The sequence below is a fragment of the Festucalex cinctus genome, chromosome 15, assembly GCF_051991245.1.
Source record: "Festucalex cinctus isolate MCC-2025b chromosome 15, RoL_Fcin_1.0, whole genome shotgun sequence".
Classification (NCBI taxonomy): domain Eukaryota; kingdom Metazoa; phylum Chordata; class Actinopteri; order Syngnathiformes; family Syngnathidae; genus Festucalex; species Festucalex cinctus.
The window spans coordinates 21,120,894-21,143,859 of NC_135425.1; the positions used below are offsets into that span (position 1 = coordinate 21,120,894).

The 22,966-nt window shown below is 39.4% G+C and overlaps 2 protein-coding genes across 3 annotated transcripts in view; both read left to right on the forward strand.

The window, feature by feature from the left end:
* Nucleotides 1-4,151, forward strand: part of LOC144002840 (calcium-binding protein 1-like) — a 33,152-nt gene extending 29,001 nt beyond the window's left edge. For both annotated transcript variants that reach the window (XM_077498444.1, XM_077498445.1), the window contains 4 exons: nucleotides 122-231; nucleotides 450-524; nucleotides 597-669; nucleotides 3,527-4,151. In XM_077498444.1, coding sequence (XP_077354570.1) covers nucleotides 122-231; nucleotides 450-524; nucleotides 597-669; nucleotides 3,527-3,552 — 284 coding nt within the window. In that variant the 3' untranslated portion in view covers nucleotides 3,553-4,151. The remainder of the gene's footprint in view (nucleotides 1-121; nucleotides 232-449; nucleotides 525-596; nucleotides 670-3,526) is intronic.
* A 4,228-nt stretch (nucleotides 4,152-8,379) lies between these two features.
* LOC144002068 (uncharacterized) lies at nucleotides 8,380-22,703 on the forward strand. The gene is made up of 6 exons (XM_077496919.1): nucleotides 8,380-8,819; nucleotides 16,225-16,643; nucleotides 16,843-18,910; nucleotides 20,236-20,889; nucleotides 21,650-21,749; nucleotides 22,147-22,703. The coding sequence occupies exons 1-6, from the start codon at nucleotides 8,479-8,481 to the stop codon at nucleotides 22,342-22,344; spliced, it is 3,780 nt and encodes a 1,259-aa protein (XP_077353045.1). The 5' UTR covers nucleotides 8,380-8,478; the 3' UTR covers nucleotides 22,345-22,703.
* Nucleotides 22,704-22,966: the final 263 nt, after the last annotated feature.

The window sequence follows — 22,966 nt, forward strand, 5'->3', positions numbered from 1 at the left end:
TATAACGGACATAGTAACTGCATATCAACCTCAAAAATCATCACAAGCCCAATTACCACAGGTTGCGGATAACAGCTGATTTAGATTTACTGGACGATTTTTTTTTTTCTGTGCCCAACAGTGGGCGGACATGTCGACTTTGAGGACTTTGTTGAGCTGATGGGGCCCAAACTTCTGGCTGAGACTGCAGACATGATCGGCGTGAAGGAGCTGCGTGATGCGTTCAAGGAGGTGGAGACATTTCAGTTCTTGTATCCATCTTTCAGTTTTCTTTAGCGTTTTCCTGAGCTTGTTCTAGCAGCCATCTTTTTAGAGTCTTCAATAAGCAATTTACAAAAGGAAAGGAAGGATGGAATTGTGGGATGCAAAAAGGACATTCATTGCATTCTGTTTGTTGTCATTTATGTTTAAAAAAAAATAATTGGTGACCTAAGATTTGTCATTTTCAGTTTGACACCAACGGTGACGGTCAGATCAGCACGGCAGAACTCAGAGAAGCAATGAAAAAGCTCTTAGGACAACAGGTACGGTTGCCAAGAAAGGTGGCCAGAATATTAGAACGACATGGGTATCATTTTCAACATTTTCCATTTCAGGTCGGTCACAGAGATCTGGAGGACATTTTACGAGACATAGACCTCAATGGAGATGGACACGTGGATTTTGAAGGTAGAAAATCATCTTATTTGTTTATGTAATATTCCCATTTTTAGGGTTAGGGTTCTAAGAAATATTTCATTCTTTGTGTAGGGGATATGCGGCTTTCGCTTTTTGAATTGAATTACTGAAATAAGTGACGTTTTTCACTATATTTTAATTTGCTTCGAAGCATATACATATACACGGCAATATATACAATCGCCTCCTTCCTATTTAGCTGACGTTTAAAGCACTGTGGGGCTGAACGGCGCCAGTGTGTCTGTCAGATTATCTCCATGGGGATTATGTCACCTCAAAGATTACCCCCACCCCCACCACAAGGATGCATATTTGCATTGAGGGATGAGAACATCAGGGAGCCGCGTTATGTTTTTTGATGAGTAAATGCTACAGTAAAGATGGAGTTCATCTGAGGCACATAAGTACATAGCTGGTGTGTACATTATGTGTACATCTTGACATTTACTGCCAAAAGCAAGTCTTGAACAGAGGAAACAGTCACTACTTGTCTACTTATTTAAATGTTACAGTATTCTACATCGTCTTCTTTATTAGATTTTATTGCTATTGCTTTATTTTCATGCTAGTCCTTCCCCATTTTTCATTCTCCGATTCAAGCCGTTCCAATTTTAACCAAAAATTAAGATTTTTTTTTTTTGTATTCTACTTTCTAAATTTTTTTCAACTTTCAGTTTTCAGTTTGTGCCTAAGGCAAAAATTAAAAAAAAAAAAAAAAAAAGCCCAAAAATATTTTTTTTCTCTCCCCTAATTTCTACATTTTTAATTCAAACTGTTCCAAATTGTAACTGTTCAGTTTATCCTTACGTCAATTTTTTTTTCAAAATTTCTAAATAAAAGTCCAAATTTAAGATTTTTTATTTTTTTTTTCTTATATTTTTCTTATATTTCTTATATTTCTTGACCGATTCAAACCATTACACCTTTAAACTGTTCAGCTAATACCCATCATAATTTTCATTTCAAAATAAAAGTCCAAAATATATATATTTTTTTTTTCGATTTTCTCCGACATTTTTTTGACTGATTCAAACCGTTCCAGTTTTAAACTGTTTGGCTTATCCTACTGCAAAAAAAATTAAAATAAATAAATAAATAAATAAATAAATAAATAAAACTGAATGAAAGCCAAATATTAGCATTTTTTCCTACGTTTTTTTTTTTGTTTAGCTAATGCCTAACACTTTTTTTTTTTTTTTCAAAATAAAAGCCAAAAGTATTTTTTTTTTTAGCTTTTCCTCCTCTTAATTCCTGCATTTTTTCCTACTGGTTGAAACCATTCTGTTCATCGTGTATTCCTAATTCAAATCCCCGAAATAAAAAACAGAAATTAATATTTTTAAATTAGTTTCCCCCTTTTACTTTCTACATTTTTTGACCGATTCAAACCATTCCAACTTTGATATATTCTGCTCATACCATGTCATTCATCAATTTGTCCACAGAAATTTCACTCTGTAATTCAAACGTAATACATTATTTTTTTGCAAATAGGTAAAAATATTGAATAACTGTTCTTGATGACGCAAAATCGTTCTGGTCATTTTGAAGCCAGAGAGTGGTTGGAGTCTTGCTGTTTGCGCTTTATTAACAAATAGCTCACATATTAATACAAAAATGAAAGCAAACAATTTATGTGCAAAAGAAATCCTTTTGTTGCGGCTAATATTTTGTATATTGACATACACTGGGAAACACCGTCCGTTTGTTTTTTTTGTCATTTGATTCGATGCCTGGAAGAGGAAGGATTGGCCAGAGCAGTTTGCAGAAGATGCTCTGATTAGCAGCACTGCGGAGTTGGCAGATTTCACCTCCCTTGAGGAAACCATAGGAAACAATTTGTTGACAGTTACAGAAAGCATCGAGTACAGGAATAGCCTCGATAAATGGGTCATCTGCGATACGCTTGCGTCTATATTCTTTGATCAACACACAAACGTCTCATTAGAAGTTGCTTCTATAGGAAACTTATTGACATGCAGTAATTGTTTACAGTTACAGAGGGACAGCAATGGCCTTGTTTATTTATTTATATTTTTATTTTTTTATTTTTTTATTTATTATAAGGCGTGTGACATCCGTTGTAATTTTAGGTTGTAAGTTAGGCTATTTAGGGTGGAAGTTTAGTTTCATTTGAGTTCAAATCCTTCCTTGTCAAGACTTGAAGTCAGGAATCGTTTATATTTAAAATGGTTTAATATGATTACATTTATATTTACAAGGCTCGGATGATAAAGACTAAAATGTTTTGACAAAGATTTTGGTATGTCATTGTAATTTTAATTGGACAAAATATCAAATTAAAATATAAATAATAAAATAATAAAATAAAATTAATAAAAGAGTACTAATAAAATATAAAATTAATATATAAATAAATATAAAATTTATGCTGTCATCACAAATCAATAATTTAATGACAGACTACTACAGAATTATTACCACCCATGCAATTAAGTCATAATTGTATATAATAAAAAAAAAAAGGTGGAATTTTAGCAAAAATTTTAATTTGCCTTCATAGAAATACTGTTTCATTCTAGCAATATTCTGACTTTTCAATTGTTGTTTTAAGACTTGATACTTATTTTCTATATTTAATATAATTCTGTAAATTAACGGATAAAATTGTACTGCAGTCAAACTTGGTAATTTGTTTGCTTTCCCAAAGAATTCTTATAAATAAATAAATAAATAAACACTGATTAACATCCAGTGTACATTTTAATTGAAAAATGGGGGTTTTTGTCTCCTAAAATTCTGCGACAATGTGAACCACGAGTATGCTAAATATTATGACGTTGATCTCCATCTAACCTACTTGTGCTTGTTGGGCTTAAATTGTCAGAATTTGTGCGGATGATGTCTCGATGACTTGCGAGTGAACCGCTGGCCTTTTCGGAGCGTTCCAAATCATATCAAGTCGGCCCTTGAAACTGCAACGCTGGCTGGAGCACGACGGCTGACGAGCTCGAGCAAGTCAACACTGTTGCGTGTATTCTCCTGCTGTTTCTTTGAACACAAACCTTATTTGTTTGGACTGGAAACCTTTTTTTTTTATATATATATACAAGGATAAGCACATTTTCTTCTGGTATGGTTGGTGCTAATGTGCTTGTCAAGTTGAGTCAATCTATCTGACAATACCGTTTAACGTGTAGCGATTTAGACGATGTCATCCACTGAGACCCTACGAGAGCGTATGAACTACTCAGCTGCTGGTAAAAACCATGGAGGTTATCTCAGGGTTTTGTTTTTTTTTTCTTAACAGGTTATACAGCCACATATACGAGTGGTGAAATGCACTATGGGATGTTAAATTAGAGAAGAAGAGGGAATCTCATTGGGGAATAATAAAGTGAGGATCAAGTCTGAAGGCAAAAGCACCAACACAATTTTGCAATCTGAACATCTCTGTGTGGTCTTGTCAAAAAAAATTATTGTGTTTTTTGTGCATATTCTCGTCCCCCCCCCCCCCAAGACTGTAAATAATTTCCCATTAGATTGAAACACTCCTCACGGTAATTTTTTTTCTGTGATGAATTGCAATGTAGCAAGGACAGTTCTCTGGATTTAATAATGTCATTTTATTGTGAAATCTGTCTTTTTCTGTGTGCACTAAAAATCTCCTCATGCAGATATTCTTTAAGGAAGTTGAACAGCGCATAGAAAATATCGACACACCCCTGTTGGAATTTCAGCTCACTGTAAAATGAAAAAAAGCAAGGCAAATCATTTCAAGACTTTTTTTGGGGGGGAGGGAATTGTTAACTGTAAGAATCAGTGTTAGTACAAAATTGTACAGCTTCTGCTGGAAAGCAAAAAAAAAAAAAAAACATTTATACCCATTTACAAATGTCACTTGTTTTTACTTCACCTTTCTAAAAGATTATTATTTTTTTTTTAATTTAATGGAGTTGTACGGGATATCGGTCACACTAATGGGTGGAAAACATTGAAATGATTTATCTTGGCACTTGAACGGGTGTGCAGACTTTTTCTATCCACTATCTGCAGTATGTACATATGATCTGATGGGCATTTTAAACATTCCATAATGATTCGAATATAATTGTGCATGATTATCCTGATTTTTTTTTTTAAATATCAATTCCCAAAGGCACATAATATGATTTCTTTTTTTTTTTTAATTCTAATTAGGTTTTATAGTTATACTGTATAATGTTGGTTGTGTTTTCTGAATGCATTTACACCTCAAAATACACACATGGACACAATTAGTTCAAAGTGGGGATTGGCAAGCCACAAAGTTGCTGAGAGTCATAGCAATCCTTAAGTAAACTAGACTAAGTGCAATTTCAGGAGAAATTGTGTGGGAATGCTGAAAGCTAAATGCTAAGATTTTGAATGCATGTGGAATGCTTATGAAGTAAATTGAGAGATAAATTATGAAATTATGACCTCGTGGTTACTGGACAATGGACTTTACTAACTGTGCCACCGAGCAGTATCAGACACCTGGTAATGATGATAAGTTATATGTATAGAATTGGGCGTAAAAAGTGATACTTAGAAACAGTGCAATGTCTGTCCCATTGAAAATGAATGGGGAAAAAGTTGATATTAAATGTTAAATTGTGCAAATACTGTAAGTAATGTGGAATCAGACGATTTATACCCCGGGAGGCGTGAATTTTTTAAGCTAGTTGAAATTTGAACAGTGTAATGCTGAAGTATTCCCTCAACAACATTGCACTTACTGTGAAGCCTGAGAAGAAAATATTATTCCCTTTCTTGAACAGGCAATTTTGTCCAAGTGTGTAATTTGGACAATCAACCCCCTCATCCGTCAACTGGCCCCATTCGTGATAACGTGTTATTTTAATGAAGTGTTTTCTACATATCAATAAAGGAGCAGTATTGTTTCTTTATGCACAAAAGCCAAAGAAAGTTGACAAAATTATCATTTGACGTTAAGTACGAGGTATGCAGGGTGTTTTAATCGTATCAATAAAAGAGAGACTGTTCATAAACGTGCATGCCAAGTGGAAATGTAAGATCTAAAGGGAATTCTCATACTTGTCATCATAACTGTGTGAAATCTATGCATGCCAAAAGCAATTTGTAGCAGATTTTCTGGTAGAATAAAGATTTTTATGACATGCAGAAGTTGACTTGTTGATGTCTGGTTTAGGGAGTGGCCTCACACGCTGTACATTAACATTGGAAAATGTACTTTATTTCATTTATGTAAGGCATAAATTACAGCTATCTAGAGAAACTGTGATGTCATTTTCGTTTGACAGGAAGTGGGAAAAATGGCTGCCCCCTAAGATGGAGACAAACAGGTGGACTTCGCTGCTTAACATGGATTCCACGATAGATAGATACATAGATATTGCCAAGAATTTTTTTTTGGTTGACTTCCACTTTTTTCTCTGCCAAAATGACTTTCCTCATATCAGGACTTTCATTTCATAACATTTGGACTTTCTCTAGTTACAGTGCGACTCATCAAAAACATACTGATTTGTCTAACGGCTAGACACAATATGACCTTGTCACGTAATTTGCTGCCTGGAGTAACATTTCCAATTTTTCATGTCACCTTTCAAAGAAAAACTATTGCCAGCCAAACAAGCTAACATATCAGTGGAATGTCATGTTGAATTTAGATCACTTTTGAAACAGTCACTGTTTAATGCCTGCTCAAATCCAGAGAGACTGCCGCTTGCCAGATCTGTCCAAGTCCCTCCAGCGGGAGTCCTCGGCCCAGGGGGGCATGTTGGACTCATTGGCTATGTTCCTACAGAGGCCCGATCCCCATAGGGGCTTTGCGATGGCTCTCGGGAGGGAACATTCATTCCTCCTTGCTCACGGGACTGTCATCTGTGATGTTGACACTCCAGGGAGGGAAGGGAGCATCTGTATTTTGAAGACATGATATTGAGATAATAAGCTAAGCCTCAGTGCAGAAAGGAGACATCTTCTTTTAGTGCAAAATTGTAGTGATATCTATAATTCGTTTTTATTGTTGTTGTTTTTTCTGTGTTGTTTCATAACAACAAGTGGTGCAGTTTTCACTCTTCTTCTTTTTGTTTTCTGACAGTCTGGATGCCCTCTGGTAAAATACTGCCTCTAACAGGTCAAACCTGGTACTACTACAGCTGAACTTGCTCTTTACTACACAGCATTTGTAATTATAAATACTGAAGAGTGAAGAGGTTTAAGGTTGGCGATTCTCAGACCTGACTGTTTTTCAAGCAGGAAGGAAAAATTACTTCTAACACCACACAAGGTTTGTTTTATCACTCATCAACTCAGGAAACGTAATGCTCAAGCAAAGCCTTCAAACCTTTGATGATGTACAAAGAGTAAAGGTGTGTTAAGTTAGCAATAAAGCCCATACAATTAAATGGGAAGGATCCAAAGAGAAAGTCAGGACACATATCAGAAATCAGAGGTGGACATCTAGTGTCCACAAGGCAGAACTACAACATCATCTACTTTGCTTCAGTCACGTTCTAAGAATAAACTCTTGTGTGATGATTTGATTAAAAAAAAAAAAAAGTCAGCTAGGACAGGCTTCAGCACACCACAACCTTGAACACAAGAAGTAGTATAGAAAATGAATTAATGACGGACGGTGATGTAATAAAGTATAATCATAAAATGAACATTTCTGATATTTCCACAATTTACATTCAGGAGAACTTGCAAGCATGCTAATCTCCAGTGCTATTGTGTGGTCAACAGACAAACAGTGTGGTAGCTGCACTCTTACGTCACTTCAGTAATTGGCTCAAGATTCTATATATAAGCGTCTGTGTAGAAGCAGGGGGCTGCGGGAAGTGGACTGGTGACTAAGCGCATGATATAATACAGCACACAATGCACCTTTTGTGTTTCAGGGTGGAAATGATCACAATTAAACATCAGCGAATCATTTTGTTCCTATTCTAAGATGTAGTCTATCCTTGAATGCCTGCATGTGTGGGATTTGTTTCTGTGTTGTGTGCAACACAAATATACAGTAGTGTGCATTGAATTTCTCCTTGAGGGATTATAATGACTATGAGTAAATATTGACTTGACGAAATATATTTTTTAAAACACAGACCCACCCAGAATAGGAGTCACCATTTTCATATGCAGTGGCAATGTAGAATTACAATCTTTATTGCATTACAGTAAGTATCCAATATTTTTTCACAATTTTTTTTTTGCTAAACTTGGTCTAAAATTATTAATTCCAAAACTGTATTTTCTTTTCTGTTTTTTAGGGCGTTCTTCTGAGTCATAATAATATAAAGAATAATGGTTGAGACTTAAATAAATAAAATGTAGCTTAATTAATCATGCGTATGTCCCACCGGTGGCAAAAAAAATTGTAAGTTATCTGTAAGTTAAAAACTATGCTGATTTTCCAAATGGTTCAAAAACAGCTTCAAATTTACTTTGGGTACACCATTTTCATCAAAATTTCCATAATGATAAGGAGTTTTAATTCAATCAAAAATACTACTAAAGTTATTTATTGTTAAATGCAGCTCATCTGCAGTTTTCGTGATGTTTGCGTGCTTATTTTAGCGCAAACACAAGACACAAGTTTTGCTTACTTTTTAATTGAATTTCTGAGTGTCACGTGTGTGCAATCAGCAGAAGTAATTTGTTAATCCGGGGGCGTGGCTTCGTTTGAATCCAGCCCCCCCCCACTCTCATCTAACCACGCCCACACCACCCAGTCCTAATGTCCGGCCACCAGTATCACACCGTACAACGTTCCCTCGAGCGGATGGTCGCTCACTTCTCGGCCGCCCAGCGACTCCAAAAGCCGGCATGTCGTTTCTGGATCAGCCCTGGTGTCCCACCAGCGTCCAGGTGACCGTGCTCCAAGCCCGGGGCCTCAGGGCGAAGGGCAAAGGCGGCACCAACGACGCCTACGCGCTCATGCAAGTGGGCAAAGACAAGTACCAGACCTCCGTGGTGGAGAAGAGCGTGGCGCCCGTGTGGAAGGAGGAAGCCGCCTTCGAGCTGCCGCAGCACGGCGCGGGAGGAGAGCGAGGCACGCTGCACGTTCACGTCCTTCACCGAGCTCTGGTGGGACCGGACAAGCTGCTGGGTCAGGCGGTCATCGACCTGGTCCTGCTCGCTCAGGAAAAGAGTCGGAACAAGACCGAGTAAGTAACTACACTAACTTGGAAGCGACACAAGTTCTTATCCATCAAATCCTTGATGGATAAATATTGCAAGTCAGCAAAGGTAAATTTTAGTTTTAAAAATAGTTATTTTTTAAACGTAGCTATAATACTTCAGTCTTCCTAATTAACTGAATTAAGTTTTTATTATACAACAAATCAGATGAATTGAATGAGTCACTTCACACTAGTGGTAACTCAAATTACTTGTATTTAAAATATTTTTCCCCTCACTGAAATGATTAGAAATACCATTAATATGTTCGTTGTCCACATAAACCATTAACAAAAAAAAAAAGTCAAATGTATTTAAAGGAATACTTTTGACTCATTTAGCAATTTTCAGCAATAAAAAGTGTAATTGTTTACAATTAATTTTCTAATGTCATTATTTTCATTATTGTCGTCTGAAAATGACCTCACAGGTGCGCAGAGCTCAGGTAACGACCAATCACGGCTCACCCGTTTTCTCGGTTTGTTCATGTGATGTTCACAAACTGAGCCATGTTTACCTGTTTCCTGAGCATTTATGATGTCATTTTCAAAATGTTTTTCGAGGTGTTAATTGTAAATGGAAAAGTAATCATTTGACAAGTAATTTGCCACCTCAGTGATGAAATTCTGATGTTAATGAGGGAAAATAGAATTAATGCTGTTTTACTCATTATCAGGGCTCACTTCTTTTCTTCAGACTCTGCCCTGCCGCTTGAACACAAGGACAGTACATTAAAAAGTCAGTTTTTCATCCTTTTGACATCACTTCCGAGATGCTAATCACTCCTCACTGTATTTGTTGGCCTTTCCCAAGTATTCTTCCATGACTTATTCGAGGAAGTAACAATTACATTGGTTATGTGCGAATGATCTAATTTTACATGTCATCATGTGTTGTGTGTATTTAAATAGCAATTGTCTTTCCACTTGTATACTGCATAGAAAGTGTTATGTTAAGCTGCTTGTAAGTAGTTTATTCCTCCACCATGTGACCGCCTGCATACCAGCCTCCCTTCTTACTCACCTTCTTCTTATTACCAACCCTATTCTGCTTGAACACCCGTATGCACTTTACGTACACCGCCACCTTCGTCCATCATCGTCGTAGTTCCTGGTCTTTCGCTATTCAAATGCTTTATTGTCATTTGGAAGTATGGCGAACGCACCTTGCCTGTGAGGTTTTATATCGGTCCGAGGCCTCACATTCCCGGCTGCGTTATCAGTGAAAAATAAACAGTGGATGACCCACAAGGTCATTTTTGACAAAAACAGCACTCCTCGCTGCTGGTAAAGCTTATTGGAATCCAACATGATTTCAAAGAAGCATATCTTAATAATGGCGTGTCATGTTGCATTTATAGTTACTTGGATTTCTTAACTCATTTGCTCCCAAAGACGTAAAAATACGTCCTATTTTAACTGTTTTAAGTCTCCCAAAGACATATATATACGTATTGTGTTTTTTTTTTATGCGAGAGCATACAGAAGGCGTTTATGTAGCCTCTCAACTGCAAAGAATGAATGAATGGTAGTTATTACATAAACAGCCAGCAGGTGGCAACAGAGTATAAGAAACATGTTGAAAAAAGGCTAATTTACACAAAATTCTCAATAAATTTGTGAATAATGATGAAACTTAGCTATATTCTAATGCCAATTGTTGCAAAACTGAAACAGATAGAAATATACTTTTTGTTCCTGATGAAATAAGAGACTTTAATCTTTCTTTTGGTAGGTTTCATGTTTTTATAGCAATAGAACACAATATTCTGTGGGCCTTGCAAAATCAGTCCAAATACAGGAAAACAGCCGGGAGCGAAGGGAATTGCTTCTGTGAAAATGGTTGGGAGTGAATGAGTTAATATAATGCAATGTAACTACAAGATGGACTTTGACAGTGAGCCTGCTATCAGTTTTATTACCTCCACTAAGTAAGTTATGTTTTCATTAGTCTGGGTTTGATGAGACTGTAACTGTAATCCTATATTTTTTTTAACTATGTGTCAATCTTCTTATTTTCCATTTAATATTGAACATCCTCAAGTAATTTCTGTATAATCTGGTTTGTGGAACATCTGCCTGTGTGGATGAGATTTCAGAAAATAATCTCAAACCAAACTGAATCCAGATCTGTTTTATTTTCCGCAATGCATGTAATATCCTGTTAAACATATTCACGTGCATTATATTGTCAGACTTTATCAGATCAAATTGTATTTGGTTTTCCAATAGATGAAATGTGAAAGGTTTCAGCCTTGGCGGATGTCTGTTTCTTTTGCAGTTTGCCACTGATAAACCACACGGGCCTCGCAGAGCCGTGGAAATCATTTTCAAATGTTGGCATAGCTAAACAGTGTGACTTTAGCTATGTGAACCTTGCTATCAAGGTGGCTCAGCTCGAGACATCGAAGGTATTTAGCAATTTTGAGGCGCTGGTACAGAAATACTTTTTCTGTCAAGGCCACCTTCTGAAAAACTGACTTTAATTGCTTGCTTATGGCGTGCCTGCCTGTAGATATGTGAAATTACACAAACGGCTGCCTATTTCCGAAAATGTGACGGTGAGCAAGCTGTTGTGAATTTTGCAGAGTTGTGTGAATTCTTTGTGTCTGCTGTATGTGCCACATCATGCATGGATTTCTTACACTACTTGACAAGTGTAATTTTGGCATGTTGGTGATGTTATGTTCTGAAGTTGTATCCCAAAAACACAGACACAAATAAGATTTTAACTCTTTATTCGCACAACATTGAGAGGTGAAGAACAAACTTGACTAGACGAGAAACGAGAGTGTATCAAATCACGAGACGCTAAGCTAACTTGGGCTGTGGAGGTGCACAGAGGAACAGAGGTACTAATCCGACAAAAACACACCCTTCTCAGACAGGCTTATATAGACAGCGAATCGATCTGAATGGTTGTGGGTAACAGGACTGACATGGAATTATCTGATTGGCTGTTGATCGGATAAAGAGATTAAAGATTCCTGACATCACATAGCGTTTTACCAGTTGAAACTAGACGCTGGTTACATCAGTTCAAAACACACACTTGACCTCACGGTCATGGCCCAAACATAACCCTTGCATGACCCTCGTCATGACAGGTGATACAAGATGGCCTCTACTAGTGTAAATACAAAGCTTTTACAGTTATTATGGGGGCTCTTTTTTTTTTTTTGGGGGGGGGGGGGGGGGGGTCAAATTTCGGGCTGCCGCTTGAACACGACGAGCCGCTTACAAGCTCCGGTTCCTGGATACCATGGAAGCGCAGGCTCCCGTCGCTTTATTGTCAACTTCTGTTTGGCTCGCGCAAGCTTTAACTAGCTTTTTTGTTTTTGTTTTACTAGCTTCTCCCTTTAGCCGCTCTCGTTAGCCACTCCAGCCTATGGCTCAGACTAACTCTCGCTATCCACTAGGGGTGTCACGATTCGCCAACTCCACGATTCGATTTAAATTTCGATTTTGGGGTCACGATTCGATTTTTTTTTCGATTTTTTTTTTTTTTTTTTTTTTTTTTCCGCTCCCCCACTTTATAACACAGAGGCATATGCTTCTGTAGGCTAAGGCTAGTCTATGATCATTGGTTCTATTCATTGTACAGTAAATCTTATTTCAAAAGATCGGCTACATATAGGTGATGCAATTTCCATATTATTTTTGTGTAAATTTAATTTATGTAATATATGATAATTGACATTAGGCAAGAATGATCAAATTCAAAGAATTTATTTACAATACAAAGTTAACCGTCTTGTTCTTACTGAAGTGTAAAATAAAAAATAAAAAAACAAAAAGTCACAGTGGGTGCCTGCCATCTATTGACTGTTTTTGGTTACAACAGTGTGCTGTGCGTTCCTCTTAAAATAATGTGCAACAACAACAAAAAATATATTGTATCCAAAGTCATGGAACAAATACAGCCTGAACAAACTATATCCCAACATTTACAGTTGCTGGGCATACTGTAGCGTGGTTCAAGTACACTAATTAAATGTTTGAATCCAGCGTTTTCCAAGGCTGCAGGTCTGCTGCTATAAATAGACCTATGGATCTGGCGTTTCGCGCGAGCTGAAGTGTGTGGAAGTTTCACTGTAAATGAGGATGAAATAGTTGGTTGGACCGTTGTTTTCCCACTTCTAGTTGAATTTGATAAATCTAAATCTTTGTGATGCCTGCGTAAATGTCCCGTCATGTTTGTCGTGTTTCCCGTTGTTACGGCTGGCGGCTCGGGCCATTCAGTTTGAATGCGCCAGCGCGACACTCTGATTGGAGGACTGTGCCAGCGCGACACTCCGATTGGACGACTGTGCCAGCGCGACACTCCGATTGGACGACTGTGCCAGCGCGACGCTATTGTGTATCCGTGTATTATACCCCTATTGGTTATTGTTGTTTCTCCTCCGTTCTGTCAGTTCTGTCAAATGCGGTTATTATTTGTTCACCTTCCACTTTCACTCCCTTGTCAAACCCCTGCCTGAAATTTCAATTAAAACTACTCAGATGTTAAAGTCGACCCGTGTTTATCTACTCTATATTTTCTGTTATTGTGTTACTTCCCTTCCCCTTGACGATGCTCGAAATCGTGACGTAATTTCGATCGATTTCGATAAAAAATCGAAATCGTGACACCCTTACTATCCACTCTTGTTAGCTGCTCTGGCTAAATCTGATTCCCTCTGTCTTTTGGCATCGCTGTCTCTTGCCGAGATACTCGTTTGTTTACGCAAAAGAAGAATTGGTGGTAGGCTTAAGGAGTCTGTTGTCTCTGAGCCACCGTAGTGTGTGTGCTAACTGCAGGCACTTCGACTGCGTTCTATGCTACAGCGACATCTATCGGTCACGTATTACACACTGGGGCTTTAAGTACCTGTGGACGGTATTGGTAGGCTCCATGAGCACCCCATGCCTTAAAATAAGGCTGATATCAGCCTGATACGAATAACTGGGATTGGTACTTGCCCATTCCTATGCAATACATTTTAATTGAATCAGGTGTTTTCATTATCCAATCATAAAATGCAGTGACAACCTTCAAACTGTTACCACTGTTCTCGGGCTATACATCCTGTTGCTTAAAACACTTGCGTGTTGTTTCGGGTGTGCTTTAATGCACATCATGAGTTTAAAGAACAACACATCAGTCCTCCCAAGTTTTGAGCACCACAATGTTCTTACAGCTCCACCCTGTCTTTGATGTCCGAAGCCTTTCTGGACACCCTGATGGCCTACTCTGATAAGTTCCATCCACTTTTTTTTTGCTGCATGGACACTTAACACTGCTGAGCCGACTCTTCTCCCGCTCACACAGCTGTGTGCCGTGATAAGAGGTCTCCGCCAGAGCAGCCATTGTCTTATCACGACTACACGCTGCACGAGGCAGGATGCGTGTGCGCACAAAAAGGAGAATGCTTGTTGACAAGGTTGAGTCATACGCTGGACCTCCACTTTGCACACAAGTGTCAAATTAGTCAACGCGAAGCCATCATCGTCACACAGGCATGAAGTGAAGACTTCCCTGACTTTTTTTTGTAACTTCCTTTGTGTTGCAATTAGGAGTCACTTATTTCTCCTTTTTTAACTTGCCCTTGTGGTGTTACTTTTCTATCAATGAAGAGAGGTCAGCAGTCAACATTTTGCATCCCTAGTCATTGGGATAGACCGATAATCGGTGCAGATATTTGGCAAAGCTGCCAATTCTTTATACAGGTATGTTTAATATTAAAAGAAAAGTATATTTTTTTTTTAAATTTTGACACTAATATTTTCAGTTTTCTGCAAAGTAATATCTGTTTGAAATAAAGGTTATCGGTCTACTTGACAACTAATAATTGGTCAGCCTTGAAAAAACCATATCAGTCTATCACTACTCGCTACAATCTGCTCTGTTATTGCTTATGTCTAAAGGACGCCAGATTCAAAGTACTCAGGATTAATATGTACTTTTTGTACCTTTTTAAAGGGACATTATGCTAAAGCACCCCCCCCCCCCCAACCTGCAGTTTAAAATGGTCTTCATATTTGTGACTTTTGCCAGAATACAGGCAGGATTACAGAGAACTTGATATTGATACTGTCAAAAGAATTGCAGCACGAGTAGTCAAGGTGCAGATGAGAAACCTATGGGGTTCACACAACAAATTTTTACACTCGATACTGGTCTGATTCCCTGCAGCAGCAAAATACCAAAGAGACCCCTGCATGGACGCACAGGCGCACACACATACACGAGCGACTTCCTCATTTCCCCAGGAATCCAGATTTCAGTTGGAGTTGTTTGTTCAGTGCTGACCTCAGATTTATGCTGGATAAGCGCTTTTTATGCTGTCTCAGTTATTTTGTAACTTTTTTTTTTTTTTAACCCCAAGACCCCCTCATTATGTTGTCAGACCTTATGAAGAAAATAGCTTTAGATTGATTTTAAAAAGTTAACGAATACAGAACGAACATGCAATTCAAACTTAACAATAAAAGCATTCATTCAAAAAACTCTTCCATAGTGGTGGAGCCAAATGACTGCTCACTTTTATTTCCTTTTAGAAAACTTTCCTATGGACTCACTTTCCGTTTGCTAGGAGCCAGGATCATAGTTTCCATAAAGAACCAGGGAGGTAAAAACGTTGTTGTGCATGTTTAATTCCCCATTTTTGGAATCCCTTAAACCAGGTGAAGTAAATCTGCCTAAAATGTTGATCTTGTCTCATTCTCATCGTTTGATATCAAAATCACACCAATCTGCTTCCTTAAAATTCTGACGTTCTACATTAAATCTTGGCTCGGCCCTTCTCAGACTACTTTGGCTTCCTTCCAAATTCCCCCCAAAATCATGTTCGTTTCGTTCAAGACTCCAAATTGCCCGTAGGTGTGAATGTGAGTTTGAATGGTTGTCCGTGGGCCATGTGATTGGCTGGCAACTAGTCAGGAGTGAAAAAGGCTCAACTGAGTATGTGGATGGATGGATGTCTCAACAAAAATAATTGACCTCACTTTTCCATCATTTTTGATGGCAGTGTGTGTAGATAGCACAATATCAGCTTGTCTGACACAAATTATAGTGAAGCAAGAGGCTGTCTTTGTGTGTCACCTTGTTCTGCCCGCTAAGGATGCTAAGCTAACACTTACAGCTATTTACTCATCTGAGCTTTTATTTATTTATTTTTCTTTCTGTAGCTAAGATTGAATGATTGAACATTTAAATCTCGGAGGGCTATCCAGGACCAAGCTTGAGTCTTTGTGACATTTTAAATAGGTTTGCTACTAAAGCTTTGTCATGTCATCTAAAAGAGTGACATGCGTGTCATATACACTCTCCCCCATTTAGCTATGTCTTTTACATAGCCACTTTAACTTGTAATTGACCATTTTGGCGCTCTCTTGTGGCTCTCGTCCACAGGTGGTTCAAGTTACTGGACAAGAGCGGCAAGGCGGACAAGGACCGAGGCGAGGTGCTGGTGGACATCCAGTTCATGAGGAACAACATGACGGCCAGCATGTTCGACCTGTCCGCCGTCGGCAAGCCTCGATCCCGCCTGGGCAAGCTCAAGGACAAAGTTCGGGGCAAGAAAAAAGAGCCGGACGCGGCGGCGCCGTCGTTGAAGCAGGTTCTCACCGACAGCGAGGGAGAAGAGGAAGGGGAGGATGGCGAGGAAGCGGCTAGCAAAGAGAAGAAGAAGAAAGCGAAAATCAAGTCTTTGTTTTCTCACAAGTCGAACTTGCAGAGGAACATGTCACAGTCGATGTCCGTCCTGCCTGCCAAGAACTCGTCACTGAGTGGCAGCCTATCGTCTGGGCTCAATGTGGACGCCTCTGAAGGTCAGTGGGCATGTTTTAATGGATACTTTGGCTTCATTTGACAGTAAAAGGGGGTTTGTAAAACATTTGTGCAAACCATGTTAGCATGGGACTTCCTGTTTCATTGTGGGCTACATACCATGTTTGAATCTGGAGCATAGGGCAGCATTCCATTATGGCCTAAAACTGAAAATTTAGCATTTTCTTACTCCTTTCATAGGTAAGAAGAAATTCAAGTTCATGAAACACAAACGCTCTGGCAGCTCGGAAAGCAAAGAATCATCTTCTCAGAAACGTGCCGCTGCGGAGAAGAGCAACCTGTGCATCAACGGGAGTCACGTTTACTGCGAGGAACCTCCGCCTCGCACCGCTCGCATCGGCTCCAACTTCAGTCTGGCCAGCTCGGGACACGGATCGATGGAGGATGTTCCGGAAAGTTCCCCGCCGTCAGTCGACTCGCTCCCCACGATAAAGCAATACACACCCTGGGAGGAGGAAGAAGAAGAAGAAGAGGAGGATGAAGGAAGGAGGAATGAGGATTTGGACACCAAAGAGGAGATGGGGACGAGAGAACTTGACAGGTTTGCTGAGAAAGATAGGTTGAAGGAACAGGAGGAGAAGGGAAGACAAGTAGAAGAAAAGAGGGAAAGGGATGAAGAGAATGCTAGAAAGGAGGAAGAGGAGAGAATCAAGAGACAAGAAGAAGAGAGAAGACAAGAGCTGGAACGCTTAACAATGGAGAAGATGAGGCAGGAGGAAGTAGAGAGGATGAGAAGAGAAGAACTAGAAAGATTACAAGAGGAAAAGATGAGACGGGAGGAAGAACAGAGAAGGCATGAAGAGAGGGCAAGGAAGGAGGAAGAGGAGAGGATAAGGCAAGAAGAGCGATTAGCAGAGGAAAAGAGACGGGAGGAAGAGAAGAGGGATGAAGAAGAGCGTCTGAGAATCCAAGAACTGGAAAGGGCAGCAATGGAAAAGAGGCGGCATGAAGAAGAAGAGAGGATCAGAAGACAAGAAGAGCAGGAACGACTGGCGGAGGAAAAGAGACAGGAGGAAGAAGAGAGGAAAAAAGAAGAGGAGAGGCTGAGAAGACAAGAATTGGAAAGAGTAACAATGGAAAAGAGGAGGCAGGAGGAAGAACAGAGGAGAAGAGATGACGAGAGTGCAAGAAAGGAAGAGGAGAGGCTAAGACAAGAAGAGCAAAGACGATTAGCTGAGGAAAAGAGACTTGAAGAAGAAAAGGAAAAAGAAGAGGAGAGACTGAGAAGACAAGAACTGGAAAGAATAACGATGGAAAACAGGAGACGGGAAGAAGAGAGAAAACGAGAGGAAGCGGAAAGGCTCAGGAGACAAGAACTGGAAAGATTAGAAGAGGAAAAGTTGAGATGGGAGGAAGAACAGCGGCAAATGGATGAAGAGAAGGCGAGAAAGGAAGAAGAGGAGCGAATGAGAAGACGGGAAGAGCAGGAACGAATAGCCGAGGAACAGCGGAGACTTGAAGAGGAAGAGAGGAGAAGGAATGAAGAGAGGGAAAGAAAGGAGGAAGAAGAGAGAATAGGGCAGGAGGAGATGGCCATGCAAGAGAAAATCAGAAGGGAGGAAGAGGAGCGTGTGAGAGAACGAGAAGAGCAGCAACGATTAGCAGAGGAGCAGCGGAGACTTGAAGAAGAGAGAAGGAATGAAGAGAAGGCTAAAAAGGAGGAAGAGGAGCGAGTAAAACGAGAACAGGAACGACTAGCAGAGGAAGAGCAACGGCTGGAGCACGAGGAGAGAACTAAAAAGGAGGCGGAACAAAAGAGACGAGAAGAGGAGCAATTAGCTAAAGAGAAGGAGAGACAGGAGGAAGAGGAGAGAAAGATGGAGAAAGCTCAAGAAGCCAAAAGGAATGAGGAAGAACTTGAGGAACAACAGAGAAGAAAAAAAGAGGAAGAGGAAAAGAGAAAACTTGCTGAAGAAGAGGAACACACAAGGTGTGATGACATGAGGAGGAAAGCAGAGCAGAAGTTGGAGGAGGAAGAAAAGCGACGGGAGGAGCAACAACTGAGGAGAGCTGATGAAGAGCAGGAGCAAGAAAGGAGATGGAAGAATGAGAAAAAGACAAGGGATGAAACATGTAAGAAAGATAAAGCGGAGGAAGATAGTGGACATCAAGAAGATGTTGAAAATACACAAGTTAATTCCTCTAATCCATTTGACGAAGATTTTTCTAATAATCCCTTTGAGGACGATATTCCCAACTCAACTTCTAGTTCAAAGCACAGCACTTCAGACCCCACGATCCCGAAAAGGTCAGTTTTCCACAACACATTGAACATGTAGCATGTTGTGAAACTCTAACGGAGGTTGATTCCCACATTGTTGTCGCTAAGATTCACAGGGGAAAGACAGCAGACAGTTGGTCAGCGCAGGAAACTGGATTTAATCTAGTTAATGTACCTCAGAGCAGGAACATGATGAGGAAGTAGTGCGTGCGAGATGAAAAAGATATATAAGGTCAGAGTCATTTAGATGTGCAGAGAAGTGTGGGTGACTTCCTTCTCTGGTTTACCTCCATTGTCGCCCTGGCAACAATCTCTCGTAACGTAATCCAAGCCTGATGGCTTCGTGAAAATTGCATGGCTGTGATGGCATGTGCGTCTCGTTGTCCGTCTCACGCCAGACCTCATTAAGATGTTGCGTCAGCATGGAATGACTTGTTGACTGAACATAGGCTGAGTTTATGTATTATGTCATTTTTCCAGGTATTTCCATATGGATCAGATACAAAACATGGAAAGATAAGTCATGCTGAATGCTTCTATAAGTTTCAGATGACAAAAACTCTGACTCAATCTGTTCCAATACTTGTATTCACTAAAAAAGTTGATCTTTCATAATAATGATACCCTTTTAAGCTTTTATTTCCAGATATTTAAATCTAGATCTCATCAAGATGTGTGATGTTTTTATTTATTTATTTATTTTTTTTTAGATCAAGCAAACGTTTATGCTTTTTATAAAGGTAGCAAGCTACTCCCCCCTACTAATCAGTCATGCGATTTGGGCACCAAAGTGCTATATAAAGAATTTGTAGGAATACAATAGTGTCATGGTGAGTTCAACCTATTCTTCCCAAACCGCTATTCAAGTCATCTGGTGAAAATTCTTCCATTTTTAATATCGTAATATATATCGTGGACCTAAAAAAAATGCCCTTTTTTTTTTTATTCATCTTTTGACGTCAATCCCAAATGTTTTCAGACTAAAAGCGAAAAATCATGCGCATAGCAGTGGAAGAAAATGCCATGTTTTCTTAAGATGGAACACAGGGGGCGGTCGATAGAATGAAAACAGCAAAGTCCCCAGAATTGAACCCTGTGGGACGCCATACGACAGTGGGAGAATACTCTGGTCCACCGTAAAGAACGCTGAAGTTAGATCCAACAAAAAGAAGACGTACATAATCTCTGGTCTCATTAGCCAGTAGGATGTCATAAAATTTATAACCGTCTAAGAAAGATTTCAACTGAATGTAGTAAAATGCAGCATGGTCATGTATTATTTTGTTTCTTTGCTAACTGATTTTCTCTAAACTTCCCCTATCGTTGCACTGTACACTTTTTCTCCTTTCCAGTTGCCAACTGCCTGAACCCTCAACCACAGTTAGTCAACGTGAGAAGCGACCAGCTCCTCGGCCCCCGACCAGGACCCGAAAAGACAGACAGGATGAACCTTTGCTACATCCGGCGCCGATTACTGAGCAGGTTCAAGAAAAGGTGAAAACAGCTAGTGTTGTGCCTCAGCGCTCGGTGCAGACCGTCCCTCCTCAGACGGACGTGCAGAAAATCGGTGCATCCAAACACAAACGTCCTGCACCGTCAGCACCTAGCGCTGAATCCAAAGCCGTCCCGGTTGTGCACAGCTTAAATCCATTTGATGATGATGATGAAGATGGGGACGAGCATGCTGCACAAGAGGAAGTCACCTCTACTAATCGCAGTACACTGTCATGGCCTCCGCCCGCGTCACAAACTCCCGACCCGGACGCTGCTTCCCAAAGCAAAGTCAAATCTTCTAAGGTGGCCCGTGCGCCTGCACCTCCTGCTGCTGTATCAAGCACGCCAAGTACGCAAATGGCTGTACCTGGTGACACGAAAACCCAAGCGGTCATGGCTGGTCCGGCTTTGTCACACAGGGAGAGTCCACCAAACGAGGCCAAGCCTGTGACACTGCAGCACGGGTCGGATGCAAGTGGAAAGAAAGAGGCGCCTCCAGCACCTTCGCGCAGGTAAGATGGCACACAAAAAAAAGTTTGTATCAATTTGAAAAGTAATTTATTTTCATTTTAATTTAAGCAAAAGGTTGTTCTCCTATGGGTGTGGTGTTGAGACCTTTCACTTGTAATTGTGTGGGTGTGAAGATGTGCATTCTTAGGCCTTTGTCATCTGTCGTTAGGGAAACCCCGAAAAACATGCTAATTCCACACAGGAAGTCCTTAGCCGAGGTTCAAACCCAGAACCTTGTGCTTGTAACTGTGAGGCAGATTTGCTAGCCATGTTCACTGTGTTGCCGTTTAAAAAAAACAACAACATATATATCTGTATATTTGGCCTGCATAACATATTTTGATAATTGATCTGTCAATTATTTTATCAATTATTTGCTTAATCTGATTTCTTTAACTATTTCCATCCCTTTTTGATTAAAAAAAAAAAAAACATTCAATTTGATAGTGTGGAAAATGAATAAACTGTGATTCAGTTACTCGTTTGGGCCACAACAGTCACGTCAGAAATGTTGAATGATTAATCAATTATCAAAACAGTTGAATAGTTGAATATATTTAAGGTCAGAAATTGTAATGTCACTCCAGTTTTCAGTGAACGTTTGGTCTTGTCACTGTCAAATCTCGTCTCGTATGAACTGTGAAATCTTTTCAAGCTATTAAGATGGCAGCTGATCCTCAGTCATGTTTGCATTTTAAAATCGTTTAATAAATCCCTGTCTTCATTGTTGTTGTTTTTTTTTGGGGGGGGGTGTCATTTCAGACTTCAGCCTGTGAAACCACTCAGTGCTGAAGACCAGCATCCCGTCACGGAGATCAAAGTAGAAAAAGAGAATCTGGTGGGCAAAGTTGAGAACACAAAGGTATGTCACATTTAATACTATAGATTTTTTTTTTTTCTTCTTCAAAATTTAAATAAAAGATTTGACTTTCCTCTGTCAAAATATATGAAGGAAAGAGTTAGAGCCTACATTGTACACGCTTGTCACACACCAGTCCAAATCATTTGGTTTTAGGGAGCGGTTCTGTGTCATTTGCCGAGTAGAGCTTTCGATACCGTGAAAAAGCAACTAGCTGAAAATGTAGGAAGTGTTGATGGATGCATCCATGTCCAGATTGTAAAGCCCTCATTGGCTAATATAACCGAATACCGAATACACTGTCAAAAAAGTGAAGTTTCATATGTTCCCTTTCAGAAATGAAATTCCAAATGGATGCAAGTACATTTTCCATTTTATTTGTTTTGTCATGCCATTCTAGGTAAATGTCAGCAAAGAGAAGGGTCCATACTCAATGCTCACCCGGGAAGAACTCATCTCTCTTGTGGTAAAGCAGGAGAAGCTGCTTCAAAACAAGGACAAAAAGATAGCGGAGCTGGAGCAGTACATCGACGACTTACTCGTGCGCGTCATGGAGGAACAACCGAGCATTCTCATGTCGATGAAAAAAGCCGTCTAGGTGGATTGGGCATTTTCAGCTTTTCTCTGGAATTCTGTTTTCTGAAAATTAAACATTCCTGTTATTTTTGCTACAATTGAGCAGTGCAATTATTGTCAGTCTTAAACTAATGTTGCCAACACAATTACTGTTTTAATAGCAGAAAATGTCTCCTGTCTGTCCTCTTTTGTAAACGTTTGCTTTTTTGATGGTTCAAACTATGCATTTGTTACACATACACATCTCCTTGCACTGATTGTTTGTTTACATGATCCAAAAAAAAGCACTTTACTGAGCTTATATTAGAATTTCTACACTGATTATAATGTACTGTTGTAAAGTATCAACTTGTATGAAACTAAATAAAAATGCCAAATTAAGCATAGTTTTTCCCTTCTTAATCACCTTGCGTGTGCATGTTATTTTATTTTCTTCTGTTTTCAAACTATTTTTTTTTTTAAATTTGTATTCACAAGCTGATAACATTCAATCATTTTGCAATAGCAGGACTGTTACAGGAATAAAAACTTTTAGACAGTTGGGATCTTTCTCCGCAATCAGTTTCCATTTTTGAAAGTCCTGATGATAAACCGGTTTTGATGTGGGAAAAGACTGGGGATTTAACTGAATTGTAGTCATATCA